This window comes from Neolamprologus brichardi, chromosome 5, assembly GCF_056152115.1.
Source record: "Neolamprologus brichardi isolate AB-2024 chromosome 5, ASM5615211v1, whole genome shotgun sequence".
NCBI classification, from domain to species: domain Eukaryota; kingdom Metazoa; phylum Chordata; class Actinopteri; order Cichliformes; family Cichlidae; genus Neolamprologus; species Neolamprologus brichardi.
In genome coordinates, this window is record NC_142108.1 from 29,842,820 (window position 1) to 29,866,351 (window position 23,532).

Consider the following 23,532-nt stretch of genomic DNA (forward strand, 5'->3'; position numbering starts at 1 on the left):
TGGAGTACACAAGAGTGCAGAACAGTGTTCACTTCTCATGGCTGCCATCCTGCTATCTGTGTGGTAGAAAGGTAAAAATTATAGACTTAAGTCAGAGGGTAGATCTGACTTAAAATAATCATAATGGTGGGCTTGATCTAAAGCTTGTCATTTTTACTTTAATGGTGAGCATAACTCACTAAATGAACATCATGTTGTATTCAGTAAGACTACAAAACCCGACCAAAGACTCCTAACCATAGAAGTTGCCATTGGCTGGCTATTATGAAAAGTACAGGTTTATGGCATGTATGCACTGGGTTCTCTTTTTAGGCCCAGAGGCATGTCCATGTTTTTCACACGCAGTCTGTTAGCCATTAACAAGCCTCTGGCTGGATATTTGACCAGCTGTCTTGGCAGAACTGGTAGATTTTATTTAAACTGGTTGATTTTAAGTGGGTCAAAACAAGTTTATTGGAACACCTACCTGTGTCCAAGTTTTAACCATCTACCTGCTGATTTATGGTGAATTTCTTTACTATATACTTTATTATAAAGTATATATAATATACTTTATTATTCCATCCACTTTCTGCAATGAACTACCACTGGCAGCAAAAACGCCGAGCATAGAGCAGAGAGTATATTTGCTTGTCAGTTCAATTCAATTCAGTTTTATTTATATATGCGAAATCACATAGCAGTCACATCTAGGTGCTTTATGTTGTAAGGTAGAGACAGTACAATAATACAGAGAATGTTATAAATTTCAGTCGAGCTTGAAGGTGTTGATTTTGGAGCTGGGGCATCTTTCATCATCAGCACCCTCTCAGTCCATTGTGGACAGTCACAATTTTCCAGCTTGAGCTTACAATGTATATTTGTATATAATGTATATATGTATATTTGAACCTGTGTGTATAATTTTGACCATGCCTGCATTAGAGAAAAGCAGAAAATTAATTCAAAAATGTGCACCAGTCCTTGTTTTCTCACTCTTTAAAGATGCAATCACAAGAACATTTCAAATATAATTCAAATTTCCAAAACGACGACATTCATGCCTATGATGACTAAATAACACAGAATGTAGTACGTTATACTACTCTTTAATTTCATGTTTCTCCATAAGATGACGTGAAACACATTATTTCATAATCACCATCCAATAATATAAAGCTACAGGCTACTGTCCCACACACTGACACAAATCCCTATTTTAATGAGGAAACGCACAATCTTTTTCTTAGTATTTAGTTATAAACACAAAGCCAACAGCACAAAGCAGAGGTGAAAACCAGCACAAAGACACTTCAAAGCAGTCGCCACGGTGATTCTACTGTAAAAACATGAACAGGTAGAAACGGAGGCTGCAGGCTGACTGCCCATCACTGCCTTTGTTACCTGTTGAAGTTCAGGGTCTGGCTACTGGGCTGGTGCCGGTGTTGTGCCAAAAAGTGATTGTCTGCCAAAAACTGATTTCCGGTATTTTCAAAAATTGATTGCTCGTATTTAAACTGCTATAAGTAACTTGTTGGGCTATAATATATGAAACAGATGTCAAATGCATCCCTCATGGATGACATAAAGTCATCTTGAGCCACAAACAACATTCGTGTAACAAGGTAGAAGCCGCAATCAGTTTTTGGCAGCGACTTTTATATAACCTTTATTTATGCAGTTAAAAAAAATGTCATTAACATTAAAAATGACTTTTGTAAGAGTAAGTTGGCCAAGAGGACAGCAGAAAAGGCAGCAAATATTACAATAGTTCTGTAAAAATATTTTAAGTAGGAATAAAGGACCGGATTGGTTATAATGTAAGTACAATAACACAGAGTTGTAAAGATACTTGAAAAAAGGATAATTTTTTAATTCTATATATAACCCCTTTGTAAACCCTGTTCACCAAAGTCTATTTATGAACATACGTAAAGATATTACACATAAAAAATACACAGAAACATTGGAAATCAGTTTTTGGCAGACAATCACTTTTTGGCACAACACCATTTACTCAGCTTTATCATCACGCTAGGTTCTTGGCTAGCTTAGCATTAGCATACTGTCTTTGCAGGTGTTCGCAAAGATTAAAAAGTTCGGTAAGCGGCATAATACAGGTGTTTCTGTCCTGGATGCAGTTTCCACTTTAGCATCGCACTCCCATCCTTTTGTGCAATATAAGTACAATGTCGATATCCACGCTGTAGACCGTGCACATGAACTGAACTCAGCTGATTGTACCGCAAGTGCAACTAGAACAAACAAGCTGGGTTGATAGGCAAGCAGACTAACAATTCCAAGGAATTGAACTATTTGGAACTGATACTTGTAGAGTACCGGTTCTCGATTCCCATCCCTAGTGATATTATGCCTAAGCGCTGAATATATCTATATATATATAGAGAGAGAAAGACATTTAAAACATGTTTTGAAATGATGAATTTAAGTACCCTGTCCAGATATGGCTTGGTAAATGGGGCATGAGACACAGGGGCTAGTTTCAAAACATGGATGAAACCAGGTCATGGACCACAAACTTTCTCTATGAAAATTTCCATCAAACTTTATTTCAATCTGGGAAATTTGCTGTTGTTTTCTGACTTGGACACAAAAAAGTCAGTTTCATGCGAATCAGTCGCTTTTAAAATGACGTTTTTTTAAATGGGTGAAAATAAAATACATATATACATCCCTTCTGTCCTTCAATCCAAACCACCAATTTTGGCTTTGACAAATCAATAGACAAAGGCTAGATTACCTTTTGAGCAGCTGGAAGTATCCCTGCCAGCCTGCCGAGGTATTCCTCTGAAAGCCGAGCACTTTTCACTTTTATGTTGAAATGGTGACACTATTGATTCAGAGACATAAACCCTGGAGGACTTTCAAAGCATGTTTCCACCCCTCTCTGAATCAAAGACCCGTTTGAGGGGTATATTCCTGTCAGAAAAACAGAACCTGAGCAGATACTCCAAGAAATTAACAAATAATGTGAAACTATATTTTTTTCTGTAACTCTTTAAAAGATGAGCAACAAGTAAAAGTAACCATCACCAGATAATTAGAACTCATCAAGGTCTTTGTGCTAAGTACAATCTGTGGCTGGACTCAAATAAATGCCATTTGACTTCTCAGGTGAGTAAAGTAATTCTTTTTCTTGTTGTGAAATGGCAGGCTGTGACTGCTCATATAGTGCAGTGTTTACCTCTAGCTTTGCCATTATCACTCACCAGACAGATTGTCTCAAAGGCACAATCAGACCAGTTGAAGAAGATTGTTTGTTTATGTCTCTCTAGCCATGGGTATTTTTGTGCAGTGCCCTATTTCAGTCTTGATAGCGGGCCATAATTTCAGTGTTCACTATGGAAAAGATCCTTAGAATAAGCTCCATTTTCTGTCATTTTCATCAGTAAAAAGGTCACTGAAAAGTCCAAGATGACAGCCAAATGAGAGAAAAGGGTTTTTTTTTTGTTGTTTTGTTTTTTACCCAAAAGAGTTAAAATAAATTAGAACACAATAGTAACAGAAGGACATCACAAGGCTTTAAATTTTTTTTAATTTTAAGCATCAATGCCAAACGGATGTTGGTATTTAGATAAGGTATTTCCCCCATATTGCACATTCCATGCAAGGAAGAAAAATGGACACAGCCAAAAATGAATCCAGCAGTCTCACAATTTTAAGTACTCGGTCATACTTCACTCTAATCTAATTGAGTTGGAAATTAAAGCTCCAGAATAAGGTTAGTGACAGAGCTTTTATAAATGAGGTGTAATAATAGCCAATGCAAATTGGGTGTAATATCATCAAGTCAGTACTGGGAAGTCATGGAAGGTAAAATATCCATGGACAAAGTAGTGTAAAGTGAGTTTCAAATTTATTTTTTTGTGCAGTTGCAAAAAATGCTGCATATTTCTAGTAAAGTGTGAATTAAAGTGTGTATTCATAAATCATCTTGTAAAATTACAGCAACGTATCCTCAGTAAGTGTTTCACAGAATAAAGTCTTTCACGAAATAGTCTGAAATGACTCAATAATGACAGGAAAGTAACCACGCTCGCTGTTTTAAAGTAGAGGATAATATTTGAACTCGACACTGCCCTCATCAAAGTAATACATTTTAGTTGTTTATGTGTTTGACTTTTAAAGCTGATTAAGTTCAGAGCATTCATGCAGCTTTCAAGCTAAAATTAACTCGGTCTGTGAAAATATCATCTAAATGTCATCACAACATCATACCTTCCTTTTCATTGTGAGTACATGGCCACTGACCCATGCCTGATTGGTCAGAGTGTTCAAACACTGGCGCTAGTGTATCGCTTTCTTTGATTTTCGCGTTCTTTCATTCTTTTTTTCTATATCTGCTTCAAACACACACTTTTTATTTTGAACTTTCAGTCAGCGATGGTCCTTTTGATGTAAGGACAGTTTCAGAAAGTACAAAAGTTAGTGTTGCTGCTGCAGACACTATGCACTAAAGCACATTGTTTCCACATTTCTCTTATTTCATGAACAAAGTCTTGTTTAGCATTAACACATGTACTGTGCTTTTCTACAATTTCTTTTTTAGGTTGCAAGTAGCTGATAGCTGTCCCTGTTCACATTCGAGAGACAGCTGTTTATGGAGAGGTCAGAAACTTGCCATAAATCAAGGTAACAACCACTCTCTTTTTTTCAATATCAACAATGCAGGATCTAGCAATACAACATTTCTTACCAGCCTAGATTTATGCTACAATCTCTTTTTTTTTTATTCTTGGCCTTTCCTGTGTTTCCTGTATTCAGTTGCTAATTTCCCCCAGTAAGGATGTTCTCATGTTTTGTTACTTCCTGTTTTATTTTGTCAGCCCCTCTTCTTGTGTTTATGGTGTTTGGTTTTGCTTCCCTGGTTTTGTTTACTGTGATTAGTTTAAGCCATGTGTCTTCCCACCCTCACATTAAATCAGTATACTCAGAGTCCATCCAGACACCCGTTAAGATGAAACATCAATCCCTAAATTCCTCCATGAAAAGTGACGTATTTGCTGCACAATGACAGTAAAGACTTGGCAACCTTGCTTTTATGTAGGAATATAGACAGCATGAAGTACCAAGGTAGTTCAATCCCCTACTGCACAGACATGCAGTGCAAGTGAGTAGTGCACATCGGTGCAGTCTAACTCCGATCAATTGCAACATGTTGGCATTGTATCCATTTGTAAATTGGATGGCAATCAAAATCTAGGAACTGGTTATCGATTAGATGAGAAAAAAAATGAATTCAGCCCGTTTCCAGTAACTACACAAAAGAACTTACAGTTCCTGCTGCCTCAAAAAAAGAAAAGAAAAAATAATAAAAGACCTTTCCCAAGTTAGACACTTTTGATTTGAACTGCTGGCCTCGGGCAGATGTTTCAGAGCAATTAAAACACAGACAAAAAGATTTTAAAATATTCTTTATTCAAAGGTCATGACTGCACTAAAGACTGCTGGGAACAGTGCATTTTTTAGGTGAATGCATTGTGCCGTGATTTCCTGCAGAATGTGAAAATGTGTCTGTGTGCAGTATGATGTCTTTCGCTTTCCTCTTCAGAATTTCTGTTAGAATTTATGTATGTTTTTTTATATTTTTATGTTTTATGTAACTTTTTATATTTATATATTTTTTGACATATTTGGAAGCCTTTGCAGAGGTTTGCATAGGATTTTATCTAATGCTGTTGTAATACATTGTATTGTATATTTGCAGTCAGTCTGAGTCCGACCACCAGGCAACTAATTGCAAGGTGATTGCAGTCACTTATTTTTAAGCTAGTATGACTGAACAATAAGGGAACATAATGTTGGTCTCTCGACCAGTCAGCTCGCTGCTTTGATGCAGGTTAATTCACATGAAATATGAAACTTGCATCCATTTTTCCCTCTGATTTATTCTGGTGAGCCACCATGAGGTTCACGTCTGTGGAATTGAGTGAAATAGCTTAAACTATTAGAAAACTATGAAATCTTGCACACATGCTGATGTTTGTCAGTGTGTGTCAAACGTGTAGATACATAATAATCTGCTATTTTGCATTTAAGTCTAATTCAAACACTAATGTCAACATTTTTGAGTATTTTAGCACATTTTTGAAAAGTGAGATTTAAAGTCATAATGCTTAGTGCTTTGATGTTTTTGAGGAACTGGTACATATTATTATGATGCAGACGATTAGTAACCCAACAGGAGATTGGACTATAAGATCCTACTGTTTTAGCATTTTCATCTATCAGCACGTTTTTATGTGCATGTGTGTGTGTGGGCATACATGTTGCTGTAATACAAGACAAGAATTAGAAAATTCTTGTGCCTCTCACATGAAATCACACGAAACTTTCAGAGAGTGAGGTTTGTCACATTTGAACGCACTGAGGCTGATGATTTTGTCAGCCAGGACTGCTATAATTGAAAATATTCATTACTCTGTGTAATTTATAACTTTGTCATAAATCAGCCTTGGAGTTCTTGGACCATCCAGTGTGCTCATTAGAGTTTTAATTAAAGCACTGAACTACGATAACGTTGCGATTTTCTGAAGGGCAATGAAATATAATGGTAGAATCACTATATCTCCTCTTAATTTTCTCTGTTGTACAGTACAAGGTTTTGTCTCTTTTGCTGGGCTTTTTCACCACATAAACAATCAGAGCTCTGCATCTTCACACATTTGCTTTCAGATTGCAAAGTTGGCTTTGTCCTTTAAATGGTGGGTTGGAGTTATTCATGTGACAGTTACAGCATCAATAGATGGGTCTGTGTCAGCCCTGCTGCTGATGGGTTTTCCATAGGCTGTATATAATTTAAAAACATGGGTGAATGCAAATGTAAAATTTACCACTGAATATCCACAGAAGTATGTCATAAACAAACAACCTTCAGAAAGGATCATTTGCATCACCATTAGAGTCGACTACCATCAATGCTTTAGTGTCTAATTGCTTAAATTGTCTGCTACTTTAACACACCTGCATTTTCTGGGTCCATTTGCTGTTCACAAACAAGCTTTAACACTCTGCCACAAAGCTTTCTATTCACCATTTCATCCTTACGGCGGGGTACTGCGTTTACATTTGAATTCCTCATCCCACCCCCACCTGATTTGAATCTGTTTTGTGCGTGCACTATTCGGCTGTTATGAATTTCACGCAGGATTTTTGTGTGCTGTTTATTTGCTCTGCTGCTCAAAGCTTAAGAGGTTCCCAGAGTCAAAATCATTTCTCTCTAAGTGGTGGGCTTTCATGAGCAGCTGCTACACAGCAGCCGGTCCTAAGATGTTGGTCAACACTGCAGTTGATGAGTCTTTTCAGATTGTGCATTTTCTTTGCATCCCTGCAGTAGGCTGGATGAACGGGACTCACATGCTTGTTACTCTGTAGTGTGGCTTTATGTTTTGGATAATGAGGGGTGGGCTTTGATGTTTTGTAAGTGAGTCAGAAGATGACTACTCAAGTACAATCAAGGCTACTGGGGTCCCTGTGAATTTATTAATCCACACCCACATTGTTTTTTGTTCTCTTTTTTTGGCTCTATAGCAAACGGATTATCTGAGCTGCTTTCTCTCCTTTGTAAATGCAATCTTTGTATTTGGCATAGTCACGATTTCACTATCTTTTCTACTTGTTTTACCTTCTTGCTCTGCTTCTCCAGTTGTTCATGCATTGAAACTGATCAGAAAACACCTTTGGCCCATGTCCACCTCATTGCCTTTATTTCCTTTTCTTGACTGCTACCTTTTTTCAATCCCCCTTTCAACCTACTGTTTATGTATTTCTTTTTCTAACAGCTATTAAAATGGGTTTCTTTACTTCAACAAGGAAGAAATATCTGCCTTTATTCCATTTTGAATTTCCACTGCATGTATCTTGAATAACAGTACCATGCATCTTGTAGTAATGAATGTTTAATGGCTGTAGTAATTGCTGTAGAAAGGGTTTTACCAAATAAAGAGGGACATTAAAACCACTATATTTACAACATTTGTATTCATGATTAATATTCATTGGACTGAGGCTTGGCAGAAAGTCCAAATGAAATCATTTGCAATCATCATGGGTCATATATCGAGGGATATTATGTATATGAGCTGTGCTGTGTGAGATGGTGCAGAGTAAACTATGAAACTATCATGTTATGGGTTTTCATCATGGCATCACAGAGTAAATGGATGCAAATAATCCCTTTTTAAAATAAAATCAATTATCCTTGATGCTTCTTTCATGCATTAATCATTTTTTCTCCATTTGATATAGTTCTTAACAGCCTATCAACACAACATTAATTTATCATCACTTCATAAAGCTAATGTGAATAGTTTTAGTTTTATTCATTATTTGTCAGGAACCATCCACTAAAATATTGATCTCACAAGAGAAATGTTGCCTTGCACTAGATTTTGCTAACAGTTAATCTCCATGTGCATTTGCTGGGCTTATACACAAAATATTAAATATGCTATAAAGGCAAATACATATCTACAATGCAAGTATAGTAATATAATCAAATATATTCATACGTCTGCAACATATTAGCAAAATTGCATTGACCTGGAGTTGTGTTGTTTGTGCTTCTTTCCCCTTTTCTGCTTTGATCTTCACCAGTTCTTAAAGGGAACGTGTGACGTAGCCGCTTTATGTTTACAAGTCCTGTAACATCTTCCTTTTCATTTCTTTCAGATCACAAATGTTTTTGAGCCTTTTAGGCAGTAAAATTCTCATTGATGATGTCTGTGAAAGAGAATCAAAAAAAACTGAAAAGGCTGTAGGCTGTGCTAGTTAAAAAAAAAAAAAAGTCCAGATAAAAGCTCAAATGCTGTTGTGAGTTTCAGATCACTGCATCAATGAATAAAAATGTTCTGTCACACTTTTTATATTAAATAATTTCATTTAAGCAGTTTAGATTCTCTTGATTCAAACGCAACATAATTACCACTTGTTTATTTATGTTAATGATTCCTTTTTTTTAATTCCTAAACATAAGTTATTAACCAACAATCAGTGAGAATGGCTGTTAGGTGATAATAGTTCATTTTAAATGAACACGACATTGTTAATCATTTCATTTATTCAAGTGTATTCTGACCGTGAAGGTGAAGTCAGAGTTCTAGTGTGTTAAAGTTGCAAGTTAAGCAAGCGTGACCATCGTCTCAGCCGTTAGTACTTCTGCACAAATAATACTTCATATGTGTTTGAGACCTTGAATTTTTTTTAATTTTCCTTGTGGACTAATACAGCAGTTTAAGTAAAAATGTCCATGCAAACCTGAAACTAAATCACTGCCCACTATAGGTACACCTTGCTAGTACTGAGTTGGATGAGTTGGATCATTGCATAGATTCAGAAAGTCCTGGAAACATTCCTCTGAGATTTTGGTTCATATTGATATGATAACATCACATATTTGCTGCAGATCTGTTGGCTTCACATCCATGATCTCCTATTCCACCACATCCCAAAAGGTGCTCTTTGCACTGAGCTCTAGTGAATGTGGAAGCCATTTAAGTATAGTGAACTCATTCCATGTTCGTGAAACCAGCTGGAGATGATGTGGAACAGTGCCTCATCTGGCTGGAAGCAGCCATGCGACGATGGGGACACAGTCAAAAATGGATGGACATGGTCAGTAATAATACTCAGATAGGCTGTGGTGTTCAAATGATGCTCAGTTGGTATTAATGGCCCCAAAGTGTGTGAAGAAAATAACCCGCACAACATTATACCTACCAGCAGCCTGAACCACTGATACAGGGCAGAATGGATCCATGCTTTCATGTCGGTTTTGCCAAATTCTGATCCTACCATCTGAACTGAATTGAAGCTTATTAGACCAAACAACATTTCTCCAATCTTCTGCTATCCAGTTTTAGTGAATCTGTGTAAATTCTATCCACAGTTTCCTGTTCTTACCTGAGAGGAGTGGCACCTGTGCTGTAGCCCATCTGCCTCAAGGTTTGATATGTTTAGCATTTAGAGATGCTCTTCTGCATTTAGAGATGCTCTTCTGCATTTAGAGAGGCTCTTCTGCATTTAGAGATGCTCTTCTGCATTTAGAGATGCTCTTCTGCATTTAGAGAGGCTCTTCTGCATTTAGAGATGCTCTTCTGCATTTAGAGAGGCTCTTCTGCATTTAGAGATGCTCTTCTGCATTTAGAGAGGCTCTTCTGCATTTAGAAATGCTCTTCTGCATTTAGAGATGCTCTTCTGCATTTAGAGATGCTCTTTAGAGATGCTCTTTCTTGGTTCTAATGAGTTGTTGTTAACTTCCTATCAATTTAAAGCATTTTGGCCATTCTCCTCTGACCTCTGGCATCAACAACACATTTTCCCACACAGAGTGAATGCTCACTGGATATTTTCTCTTTTTTTAGAACGTTCTCTGTTGTGTGGGGAAAATGCAGCTGATTAGCAGATTTTGAAATGCTCAGAACAGCTCATTTGTCACCAACAACTATGCCCCCCCCCCCCCCCCCCCCCCACACACACACACACACACACACACACACAAGTTTAAATCAATACAAATAAATGTGGTACTCTTGTAGAGATTGTTTTTTCTGTTTTATAAGGGGCTATAAAAAGACTAAATGACATACAAATATCTCTCATGCACTCAGCAAGCATTGCCCCAGGTGAAGGACAGTGACATGAGAAACACCTTCAAAACTCAGCCTTATTAACTATTTAACTATTTAAGATATTTCCCAGTCATTGTGAAAGATTGGAACGTATGACGCATATAGTCTGAATGCACCTGTATTTTTTTTAATCTAACTGCAAAGATTAAACGAAACCTTAATATGCTGTTACAATTTTATCGATGAAAAAAAGAGCACATAGCCAAAAATGCAATTTTGTCAAAAAAAATATCCACACAATTAATTTTAAACGACATTTTCCCGTTATCCTATATTTTGGTGAATATTTCAAAAAGTCTCTACTGTCACTAGTTAATGCAAAGTACTGTGAATACTGTGAGTATAAGAAATCATCAGGCAATTGACAGATTGAGGTAATAGTATGTCAAATTATTAAATATATTAATATATAATTCTGATGCAGACAATGATAACAATTGCATTAGTCTTTATTTTTAGGCTGAATGGTTTAATTTTTTTTTTGTCTTTGTTATGCAGGGAACAGTGATAAATTTTGGAATAGTGCACATTTACCTACATTTTATTTGGTGTGCATATCACATAACATACAACTTCTATGTTTACACTCAATTTTACAGATTTATCTTGGAAAATTGGAAAACTGGTTTACAAATGTGCCACAGCACCATAACATGGCAGATAAAACAAAAGCAAACCCCTGTGTGAAAAATCCATGCGACTTAAAATTTTAAATCCTCAATTCATCAATATTGTACATCATGTGGCAGAACTTGATCTGAATATCTGAATGTACTGGAGTCCATCAATAGCCTATTTGTCTTAATACCAAAGCCACACAGCCTCTCTCTCCCTTTCATTTTCTCCCTCTGACTCTCCCCTCCAACAGCCACACACAAGGCCATCCATTCAAAGGCCTTCCTCGTCCAGCCCCAGCAGTCCCCTGAGGCGTCTATACGTTCAGACCATGCTGCCTGGGATTAAAGTGTAAGATAGAAGTAGCTAGTGGGGATTGCTGCTTCTTCCTAGCTGATGGCGAGGCTCTGTAGGGCTTCCTTTGACACCCCCTCTCTGCTTTGGCTCATAGTTTGAAGATGAAGGCTTATTTGAGGAAAAATTATAGAGGACAGAGTTTTTGGTGCTGCTTTATATTAATGTTATTCTCTTGTACAGTGTAAGAGAGCAATAGTTAAAAGCATTTAACAATTGGATTGCTGCATTATAATCCTGCCCTGTATTTATTTCACATTAACTGTGTTAAAAAAAATCATAATGAGAGGTGTCCTGTGATTTTAGCTAGCCACTACTCTAAATTGTTCATGCGGTACTTTGCTTTTATGTACCAACAAAAATATCTGGACAGTCTGCTCTGTGTCAGCTGGGTTGTCTGGATTTAATAGAAAATTCTTCCAGGAATATGCATCACTAAGGTATAATAAACTGCATCACACTGTTTTGATTATTACTGAAGACTTTTTGCATTACTGCTTGTATTTTAAGTCTGCCCAAATTATGTGTTTTGAAATGACCACTCATCATCAAATGAGCACCATAATGGCACAAATTTAATGTGATTTTTTTTGGCATATTGCATCAGAACGTGTAATTGACTTTTAGTTTTTCACAACGCCAATATTGTTTCTTTATAAGTCACGTAGTGTAGCATGGATGAAAGAGTAAGGCTGCTACATTACAAGAACACTCCCTTATGGACTGTTTGTGGTCTAAATGCACCATTGTGTTTAATGTATGCCAGTATAGAGAATGAAATTCAATGAATAAAATAAAGAGCTTCATCTCAGAATCTACAGGCCTCAGCTAGTACTTTAAATCTTAAAGTTCATAACAATACAACTGGAACAAGTCTGAATATGTATGGCTTGTTTGGAATGGATTCCAAGAAAAAGCTTTGTCTCTCTTGCCATAAAGCTTGGGTTTGCAAGGTTGCATCTTAACAAATCAAAAGATGTCCTTCAGAAAGATGAGACCATATTTGAAATGTTTTGCCATAATACGCAGCACCAAGCTTGACGAAAACATACTGAGCAGATCAGCACAAAGCACTCTGGTGGAGGGATGACAATTTGAATCTTGATTTGCAGCCATGGGACGTAGTCACCTTGGAGTCATTCAGTTAACCATGAACCATGTATACCAAAGTGTTCAGGAGGCAAATGTCAGGCTATCTCTTTAGCAACTAAAGCTTGGCTGAACTTGGATCATACAAGAAGAAAATGATCCCAAGCACACGAGCAACTCTACAACAGAATGGCTGCAAAACTATCAAGGTACAGCAATGGCCCTGTCAAAATCCAGACCTCAACTGGCCTAAAATGCTGTGGTGGGACTTAACAAATGCTCACAAACTCTAATAAACTTAAGCAACATTTAAAAGAAAAGTGGGCCAAAATTCCTCCATAATGATGTTAAAGCATGTTAAAGTCATACTGAAATTTATTGCTTCAAATTATTGCAGCTAAATGTTAGAGGTGGGAATCACCATACATCCCACGATACGATATTATCACAATACTTAACGCACGATACGATATTATTGCAATTTTTAAAAATATTTTGTGATATTCAGATTCTGTACATAAAGGTAAACTTTATCAATATTCATTTTATCTAATATCAAAGTCTCGCACTCAGTCTTTCTCTCATTTCAGTTTTATTGTTGACAAACTGAACGGTTTGTATTACAGTCTAGTCCAACTTAACTGAATCAACCATCTGGTACAATTATAGCTATTCTGAACTATGCAGTTTATGAAAACTATGCAGCCCATTCAGCAACTGAAGAATTTGAAAGTAAATTAAAACAAAATATAATTTTACATTAAATAAAAAAGTTTTAAACTTAATTAAAATAAAACATGTCTTAAATTAAAATAAGTAAACTGTCATGTTTATTGCTGCCAAAAAAAGTTTGGACAGTGAAGGAATGTCAGGATTCTTGCTCAGAAAAAGGATCAACATGCTCTGAAACTTTTTTTGTAACAAAATATCGATTTCTGCTGTCCCTGTATCGATACATTATTAGCAAACAAAATATCACGATGCTACACAGTATCGATTTTTCCCCCACCCCTACTAAATGTAGTTTAGCTGCAATACAAGCTACTGAATCATGGGGCAAACCCAGGCTTTCAAAGGGTTGCACAGGGTCCTGTAAAAAGTATTTTTCACATGACTGTATGTAACAGCACTTTATTACATTACACCACGATGCATTTTAAGGTAATTTAACATCGTTTAAATTAAAATACAACACAGCAGTTTTTAATATTACGTCCTAGAGTACATGGTGATGTTTTAAAGTGAAGTGACCTCTAGCTGCTGTGTTAATCACTGCATAATATGCACCACGGGTGTCCCACCTGTACTCATGATGGAAAGTAGTACCTGAAAACAAACACTGAGCTTTGTGTGTTTAATTTAGTATAAAGCTGTATTTTAACTCAAAACACGTTGTTGTCTTATCCCTAACAAGCAGTTATATGCCAAAATATCACCTACCATAAATAAAAAATGAAAGTAAACAAGAAATTAAAATAAAACTTTAAAGTGGCTTTGAGCAACAGTCACGTTCCAGCATCCGAGGTAAAAGTTAGATGTGTTTTTGCCACCTTCCTGCTTTCTAATGCAAACTTTTCCCCTTTTTTAAAGTGCAAAAACCTGAATATATGTCATGTCCCAGCAAACACTTTATCGATGAATTACCGCTGGCTGACAATCTTGTCTTGACATTTGGTATAGAAACAGTTCCAAAATGAAAGTTATGCCAGATAAATAATATAACCGTTATACCTTCGAGCAAATTTGTGTAAAAAAAAGTATATTACATTTCTTCCGACAACACAGACAGAGGTATTTTTAAATTCTTTCCAAACAAGCGCTGTTTTGTCAAATATTTTGTCCACGAGAAAACTGTCAGCAGCATGCCAACGCAACAAGAAGCAATAAACTGACTTCATAAAAGGAGATGAGGGCGCACACCTTTGACACTGTAAGGCAAGGTTTTATTTTTTCTTCTCCACAGGAAAAGGCAAAAACAGAGTTTCTATAATTCTTCAGCTTGGAGAAAGTCTTCCGAGCTGTTTGTTTGCTTGTTTGTGAAAGGAGTAAAGGACGATTTGATCAGTTAGATGAGGGACTAGTTAAGGTCAAACGTTAACAAGGGTACCAAGTAGGTTGAGGCGGGTGTAAAACATTAGGCCTGCATGGCATGAAACATGTGCAAAGGGTAATTATTGATGATGATGATGATGATGATGATGATAATAATAATAATAATAATAATAATAATAATAATAATAATAATAATAATAATAATAATAATAATAATAATAATAATAATAATAATAATAATAATAATAATGCGATCGTGGCTCAAGAGTTGGGAGTTCGCCTTGTAATCGGAAGGTTGCCGGTTCGAGCCCCGGCTTGGACAAGACACTTCACCCGTTGCCTACTGGTGGTGGTCAGAGGGCCCGGTGGCACCAGTGTCCGGCAGCCTCGCCTCTGTCAGTGCGCCCCAGGGTGGCTGTGGCTTGCCATCACCAGTGTGTGAATGGGTGGATGACTGGATATGTAAAGCGCTTTGGGGACCTTAGGGACTGGAAAAGCGCTATATAAATACAGGCCATTTACCATTAATAATAATAGAAGAAGAATTGAAGTTTCTTGTCTGCCAATAGGGTTTATTTTTCATTTTGAGATTATAAAAATAATAATAAGTAAACAAATAGGCTCTACATAACTTGAAATTTTAAAGTTGATTGATTGATCAAGTCCAGTTTCCTGCATCACAACGTCACGTTCTGCTTTACAGTGCATCACCACCATACTGGAAGTGCCAAGTGAGTTGAAGTCTGTCACAGATGATGGCAAAGTGAGGCAGAGGGGAGGAGGACTGATGACACGGAGCTGGCACAGCGAGCGAGTCGTACATTGTACTTTGTGGTGAAGGAAGGGAAGCGTGCGTCTCCTCTCCATCACATTTCACTTTTTCAAACAGTGACGGGGAATCAAAGAAGGCAGGATGTAGAATCCGTCAGACACAGACCGTTTCTTCAGAGTCTTGCGGTTAATTCTGCTGCTTTCAGTCGCGTTTTTTCGCTCTGCTCGGTGCGGGAGTCTGCCGATCGGTGAAGAAGAGAGGTGTTGCTCGCTGCCGGAGCTCGCTGGATGGATCCGAGCTCATCCTTTCTCACTTACAACTGAGGACTCGGTTTGGAAGAGTTGGGATTTTGTTCCCTCCTCCACTCCATCTCCTTTTCTGTGAGTATTCCTGTTTTTATTCCTTTTATTCAGTTCTTATCTTTGGAAGGGCTGATATATTTAGAAATTTGCATTTATCAGGTGAATGGATGCGTTTGTTGGAGAAGTTGTGCGATTCGTGCGCTGGAGACGAAAAGCGGTGTTTCTAAGGCGTGAACGTTACAAAATCACTTTTTGAGTATAACGTGCACGGACACAAGATGTTTGCTTATACTCGACCAGGTAATACAAATCAGTAAAGAAACATCATCAGGTCATTGTGTAATTTATGTACTTTAAAATTCTAACAGGGAAAACCGCGTAACGTTATCAGCGCATGGAGAACTCTGAAGTAGATTTCCTCCTTATTTAGATTCAACAGGTTTGGCTGTCACTGTTTTTCACCGTAGGATAGTTAATGAAGCTGCTCAGAACAGAAGCCTTATAGTTGTTTCTTAATGTCGCTGATGCTGGTTAATTTGTACATCTAATTGTTCCTTTTCGACATAGGCTTGGACACAAAAGGCGAGTCATTTGATTCACCAATTAATTGTGGTCTAAGTCGAACTCGACTTATTTTATTTTTTTCATGGAAATCAGATTTTACATTTCACACAAACTTTTACATCCACCTTTAGCTGTTTTTTCCATTTTTAGCAGCTCAGGTGGCATTTTGTATAGATGACATTTTCAGATATTTAAACAAGAGACTGCTGAAAGTGAAAGGAGATTTAACAGAGAGGAAAAATGTTTTGAAACTCATAGTAGAATAGGCATGATGGTACACAGCACCTTGATGGTCAGCACTGGTCATTTTTGCTGTTAATTATCCACGTTCCCTTTTTTGTGTTTTCTTCTTCAGATGCCAGATCATTTTCAGGACAGTTAAGTCTGAAGGTGTGGAAGACTTTGCTTCACAATGGCAACAGGAGTAGCAGCGTGGCTCCCCTTTGCCAGGGCTGCAGCAATTGGCTGGATGCCTGTGGCCAACTGCCCCATGCCTATAGCGCCAAGAGACAACAGCAAGAAACAAGATGAACTTATCATCCTCAATGTCAGCGGCCGTCGTTTTCAGACCTGGAGAACAACATTGGACCGCTACCCAGACACCCTACTGGGCAGTTCTGAGAAAGATTTCTTTTACAACGAGGAAACCAAGGAGTACTTTTTCGACCGGGACCCTGACGCCTTCAGAAGCATTCTCAACTTTTACCGAACGGGAAAGCTCCATTATCCTCGTCACGAGTGCATCTCGGCCTATGATGAGGAGCTGACTTTCTTTGGCATCATACCTGAGATCATCGGTGACTGCTGCTATGAAGAATACAAGGACAGAAAGAGGGAGAACTTAGAGCGGCTGCAGGATGATCAGGAAGAGAATATGGACCTGAAGATGCCCAACATGAACTTCAGAGAGACCATGTGGCGCGCCTTCGAAAACCCCCACACCTCCACCATGGCCCTGGTCTTTTACTATGTCACTGGGTTCTTCATTGCTGTCTCGGTCATCACGAATGTGGTGGAGACCGTGCCCTGTGGTGCTACTGCCAATCAGAAAGACATGCCATGTGGCGAACGCTACACTGTCGCGTTCTTCTGCATGGACACCGCCTGTGTTATGATTTTCACCGTGGAGTATCTGTTGCGCTTGTTTGCCGCACCTAGTCGTTACCGCTTCATGCGCTCTGTGATGAGCATCATCGACGTGGTGGCTATCTTGCCATATTATATTGGTCTTGTGATGACCAACAACGAGGATGTCAGCGGCGCCTTCGTGACACTGCGTGTGTTTCGAGTGTTTCGTATCTTCAAGTTCTCCCGCCACTCGCAAGGCCTGCGGATCCTGGGTTATACACTCAAGAGCTGCGCTTCGGAGCTGGGCTTCCTCCTCTTCTCACTCACCATGGCCATCATCATCTTTGCCACGGTCATGTTTTATGCAGAGAAGGGCTCCAGCTCCAGCAAGTTCACCAGCATCCCAGCTTCATTCTGGTACACTATTGTCACCATGACGACGCTGGGGTGAGTAATAGACATATGCAACCCCCACACACGCACACACTGACACAGGTAAATGCATTCACACACAGCTACACGTTGTGGTATATGTGTATTTTGTTTGTGGAATTATAACAGAGTTGCTTATGATTTTAATAAACTGAATAATTTATGAAAACCACTTTGAATTTCAAATGAGCATTAAGACAGCCTTCCCCCATACTTCAGTACGCTACAGCTTATTTGAAACTGCCAGTGTGATTAATGGTGGGGAGTGTAGCATTTATCTATCAGCACAAACATTCATGGCGTTTTGTTTGCCTTAGTTAGAGCTCTCCAAATAAGAAGACACTGTTTGAATACATGCAATACACAAGTAGATGCTCAGATAATAGATTTGTATTTGTGCAAGGGATGTACAGCTCATGCAGAGCCACATCTTGTAGTTTCTGTTTTTGATCAGTGTAAATTCATGGAAAAAAAAAAGTTTCCATATGTCATTAGGTTGCCACAACCAAAACATTTGAACATTTTTGCTAATACTGAAACAAACAGTTCTATTCATAACCCTCCAATTAACTAACAACTCTTTCCCACCTCCACACTCTTATGGCATGACTTCTAATCATCTTTGAATAAATAGTAAGTTTGATTGTTTTCAGAGGACAAACAATAGCTTTTCTACAATTTTCCTTTTGCTAATTGGGGCTAAACCAGGCGCTCCGCATGTATAGCTAAAGCTTCAGTTAAAAAATGCTTTGCGAGCGTGAAATAATTTAACTGCATTATAAAGTGAGATTTTCTTCTGTACGCCTGGAGGCAAAGCGTCCCATGAGGCATCCTCTGTCACCTTTATTATGATTCCACTCTGCTCTTAATCTCTCCTTCGAGCTCGCTGAGATTCTGTGCCATGAATGGCAAGGTGAACTTAAAAGTGTTCCCGAAGTTTGGTCGAGTGTACTACTCTATTAAAGAAGCAGAATTGAAGAATAATTACGAGTTCCTAAAAATGCATTCTTCCCTCAGGCTCTCTTTGTAGATAATGCTATGTATGTAAATGGAAAATGTGCTTTTGGAAAGAAATGACATGACACAAAATAATTTTAATGGTTTTTGTGACTCACATGAGTAATGTAAATGTATTTTTGAATATAAATCGCTTTCAAGCGAGCAGGAAACGCGTTAAAGGAAATGCCTATCGTTTTAAGTCTGTCTAAAAGGAATACCTACATTTTATATGTATTGAAAACATTTTCGGCCTCTGTCATTTTTCATTCTCTCCACAGCAACTGGGAAAAGATTCCCACCTCATGTTTTTTCAGTGAAAGCAATGCAGGACTCTAAACTTCAGGATAAAAAGACAAAGTTTATATGAGTCTTTGAGAATTTAATAAATTGTGAAAAATGGACTTAAGATAATAATATTCGCAATAACTGGTGGTAACCAGTTATTATGAATATTTTTGAAACTTCTATGAGTTGGATTTTTTTTTTTTAGAGAAACAGTGAAAGATGCTATCACTATACAAGAACTGATGGGTTGGATTTTACATTGTTTGATTTATGTGACCGCAAAGATATGTATTTTCTAATTATCAACAAGTGAGAATCAAGAACTTTTTGAACGTTTATTAAGAATACATATGTACTCTACATTTCATTAATTATTTCAGCTCTTTTACAATATTTGATCAACTTAAAAAATAAGGAAAAACTCTAAAAAAAATTACCTTACTCACTGAAATTTTACCAATTCTTTAACCAATTATTACAATAATGTCTGTAAATGTAGTGAATTTATAATTTTATATAATGACCACAAGGATAGACATTTTTCTTTCATCATTTGATAAATATGGTTATGTTGTACAGCCCCGATTGCTGGGGGGTAGCCTACTAGCCTTAATAAACTTTTATTTATACATATTTATAAACCTAATAAATAGACATTAAGAATTGTATTTACAACATTAACTTACTTTAACCTACACTGATCTTTATTCCTATTAAGGAATAAAGCTAATAGGTGCTATGAACTACAAATTCCCCTTTTAATTTTTCTGTATTGATTAAGAACAGGAGGCCTCACATGTGAGAGTGACACTGTCACAAGGTGTCACTGGTTGTCTGCTGCAATGATCTGATTAGATTAGACAAGAAATTATGAAATCTGACAATTCTGATATTCTCATTCTCTAAAACAAGCGTTAAGCAGAAAATCTTGTGTAACATCCTATTGCAGACCAGTCAGCTTACCATTTGTTATTGAGTTGGCCATCCTCATAGAGAAATGCAGCCTTGCTGAGATCTTCTTTGAAATGAAGTCTACATTTCCATAACATTTCTTTTTAAACTGACCAGATGTTCTACGCTGTTCATGTGTCTGACTTGCTGCCCAGCTCATCAGCTCTGTGCAGGTTGCCGTTGCTTCCATCAGTGTACTTTTAGCAGAGCTACTTGTGGGGAGCTTCTGAAATGCAAAGTGGCATATTTGGAGGAATCACAAGCATTAGCTTGACTGACCATGACCTGTTCCTACATCCCAGTGAGACGAAGGCACAAGGTTAGATGAGTTCAAGACGGTAAAGACACGGACGGATAGCCTGTTCCTCCCACCAATGAAAATAATTGATTGATGTTGAAACCTTATTGATGTAGCACTGACTATTCAATCACTGAGAATTTCCTTTTTGTTTCACTACAGGAAATCATCTCTAATTCAAAGCAAAGTAACCATTTGTTTTATTTATCTATTTGACTACAAAAGCCATATCTTAGCTTTAGTTAGGACTTTGAATTGTCCCGTTTGGTGAAAGTGATATTGTTTGTGCAGATATTAGTGCTGCTTGATGAACCAAAGAATGGCTTGGAGAAATGGAAGTTTTGTTTTGCACATAGAGTTTAAAACCTTATAGAAAAATGGCTTTTTACTGTCTATCAGGATTTATATTGTCTAGAAACTACAAATATTTATGTTTAGTGACATAATAATTTTTATTTTCAAAAATAATTATGCTGTTTATCATTGAGTCATTGAGAAAACCATAAATACTGGATTGGACAGCATGTGTGGGAGCTGTCATGCTGCAGCAGATTACTACAGATAACTACACTGCGAATGTCACGAGCTTCTGCCTTTTTCCTAAACTAAAATGAAATGAAATAAAGTATGGTTAGATTCCTGGTCAGGAGTCAAATGACATGCGTCTGGACTTCTTTAAGTTACTTGAAGACGTTTCACCTCTCATCAGACAGGAATCTCACTGAACCTGAAAAGAGAGTATTAGCCAAAGGTCTCAATTTTGCCATTTCTCCACAACAGTTGCCCATAGTGGACCTCATCATAGCCACAGAATCTGCCATACGGATTAATAAATTATCACAGACAGAAGCAGAGCAAATCAGGATGAAAGTCTCAGCCACCCTCTCCAGTGCCAAAGTCCCTCCGTCCAACCTCACAATACAGGAAAAGAAGGCCGTCGCTTCCCTGAGCAAAGACCACAACATCACTGTTTTACCAGCGGATAAGGGAAGATGCACCGTGGTCCTAAACACTACAGATTACCATACAAAGATCACTACTCTCCTCAGTGACAACAATACCTACGAAGCCTTAAAGCGAGACCCCACAAGCAGCTACAAAAAGAAAGTTATAGCTTGCCTTCAAGACTTGGAAAAGGACAAAATCATTGACCGCCTTACTTATCACCGCCTTTACCCAGGGGATGCCATACCCTGCATTTACGGACTTCCAAAAATCCACAAGGAAGCTGTCCCACTCAGACCCATAGTCAGTAGCATAAACTCAGCCACTTATAACATTGCAAAACACCTTGCTACCATCCTTGCTCCTCTCGTGGGGAACACCCCACACCACATCAAGAACTCCAACGACTTCACTGACAAGGTCCAGAAACTTACCCTGGATCCAGATGAAACCATGGTGTCCTTTTCTTTTCTTTGGCTCTCGGAGGAGGCGGACGCACTTTTTCTCCTCTCCCTTATCTTCCCTGCTTATGTCCTTGTCTAGTCTCGTGGTTTTTTTGTATTTTCCCTGGAACATTCTCTCACAGTCTGTTCTCTAAAACCTAAAAGAGGAATTATGGATTGAATCAACTGGTCCCTGAATGCAATTGACACCCCTTTCTCAACGAGAAGTTTGGGCTTGGGTGAGCCTGAGTGCTGAAGATATCTACCTATTTGGAACCATGGTAACAGGGTTCTGGCGGATCGGAGCTGGCTTGGCCCTGACTTATCGAAGAATTAAGAAAGCGGAACCGGCTGTTCAAACCCCCACAAGGCTGCCCGCTGGGATTGGAACGATGGGAGAGGCGTGAGTTTCTCGAAATGGGCTCATTGAGTCACAACGGATAAGATCTTGGAGAGGCTACGGCTGCTGTGAATACTCAGAATAAGATCTCTGACTGCAGACTGGATACATCTCGGAAGGGCTTGCCCGGAATAACATCTCTGGGCGCAAAATTGGATGACATCTCGGGGAGGCACACTGCCGTGAGTTCTCTGAAATCGGCTCCTTGAGCACAAGAAATGACAACATCACAGAACGCAAGTATGGCGAAGCTCGCGGCTCTCCAACGGGAGATTAAGAGACCAGTGTTGGACTGTAGAACTGCTTTGAAATTCATATGAGCTGTTCGCACTAAAGTAAAAAATAACATCACTTCATGTGGATACCCTCTCGGCGCCAGCTACAAGGCCGGAGCTGAACAAAACACCCTGATAACGACTGTGTTTAGTCTGTTCCTTCCCATTCCATGCAAGGCCACCTGGGTTGGCTGGAAGACTGTTTACTTAGCCTGGCAGGGCGAAGGACACTGTCTCAGCTGAACTATGGAAACGCACACACATACATATACTGATACTGATAAGCACTCACCGACGCATCACCCTCCCTACCCCGGATCCAACGCCACCTCCAACGCTTACCTCCCCTCTGATGTGGACATTGGGTCAGTTGGAGGCGCAGTCGAAAGATTGCAGCGGTCCCAGATCAGATGTACACACTGGAACTCTTTCCCATGTTGCTTGTCTGTGTTTATTGTGCTATGGTGTGTTGATATCTGTGCATTCCTGTATTATCCTTCTGTGTTACACATTTCGATGTTTTTTTTCCTCGCTACCTAGCCTGACCTGTCTCCCCAATGTGATGTTTGTGTATTGTATGTACGGTCGGCAAGGTCTGTCATCTCGGTTGTGGGCAAAAGACCTGCAACTGACAAATAAAGGCTATCTCATCTCATCATCATCTCATCTTTGATGTAGTCTCTCTCTTCACGTGCATACCCACCACGGAGGCAGTGGAGACTGTCAGAAAACGACTACAAGAAGACAACTCCTTGGAGGACAGGACCAACTTCACACCCGATCAGATTTGCACACTGTTAGACCTCTGCCTCACCACTACATATTTCAAATATAACGAAGGCTATTACAGACAAAAACATGGCTGTGCCATGGGCTCCCCCGTGTCACCTATTGTAGCCAACCTTTACATGGAGGAAGTGGAAAGGAAGGCTCTTGGCTCTTTCAAAGGAAGAGTACCCAGCCACTGGTACAGATATGTAGACGACACCTGGGTCAAAATCAAGACACAAGAAGTGGAATCCTTCACTGTGCACATCAACGCTGTGGATAAAAACATCAA

The 23,532-nt window shown here is 38.5% G+C and overlaps 1 protein-coding gene across 2 annotated transcripts in view; it reads left to right on the forward strand.

Moving 5' to 3' along the window:
- The first annotated feature begins 15,568 nt into the window (after positions 1 to 15,568).
- Positions 15,569 to 23,532, forward strand: part of LOC102790712 (A-type voltage-gated potassium channel KCND3-like) — a 108,814-nt gene continuing 100,850 nt past the window's right edge. For both annotated transcript variants that reach the window (XM_006782755.3, XM_006782756.3), the window contains exons 1-2: positions 15,569 to 15,890; positions 16,732 to 17,891. In XM_006782755.3, the coding sequence (XP_006782818.2) occupies positions 16,789 to 17,891 (1,103 nt within the window). In that variant the 5' untranslated portion in view covers positions 15,569 to 15,890; positions 16,732 to 16,788. The remainder of the gene's footprint in view (positions 15,891 to 16,731; positions 17,892 to 23,532) is intronic.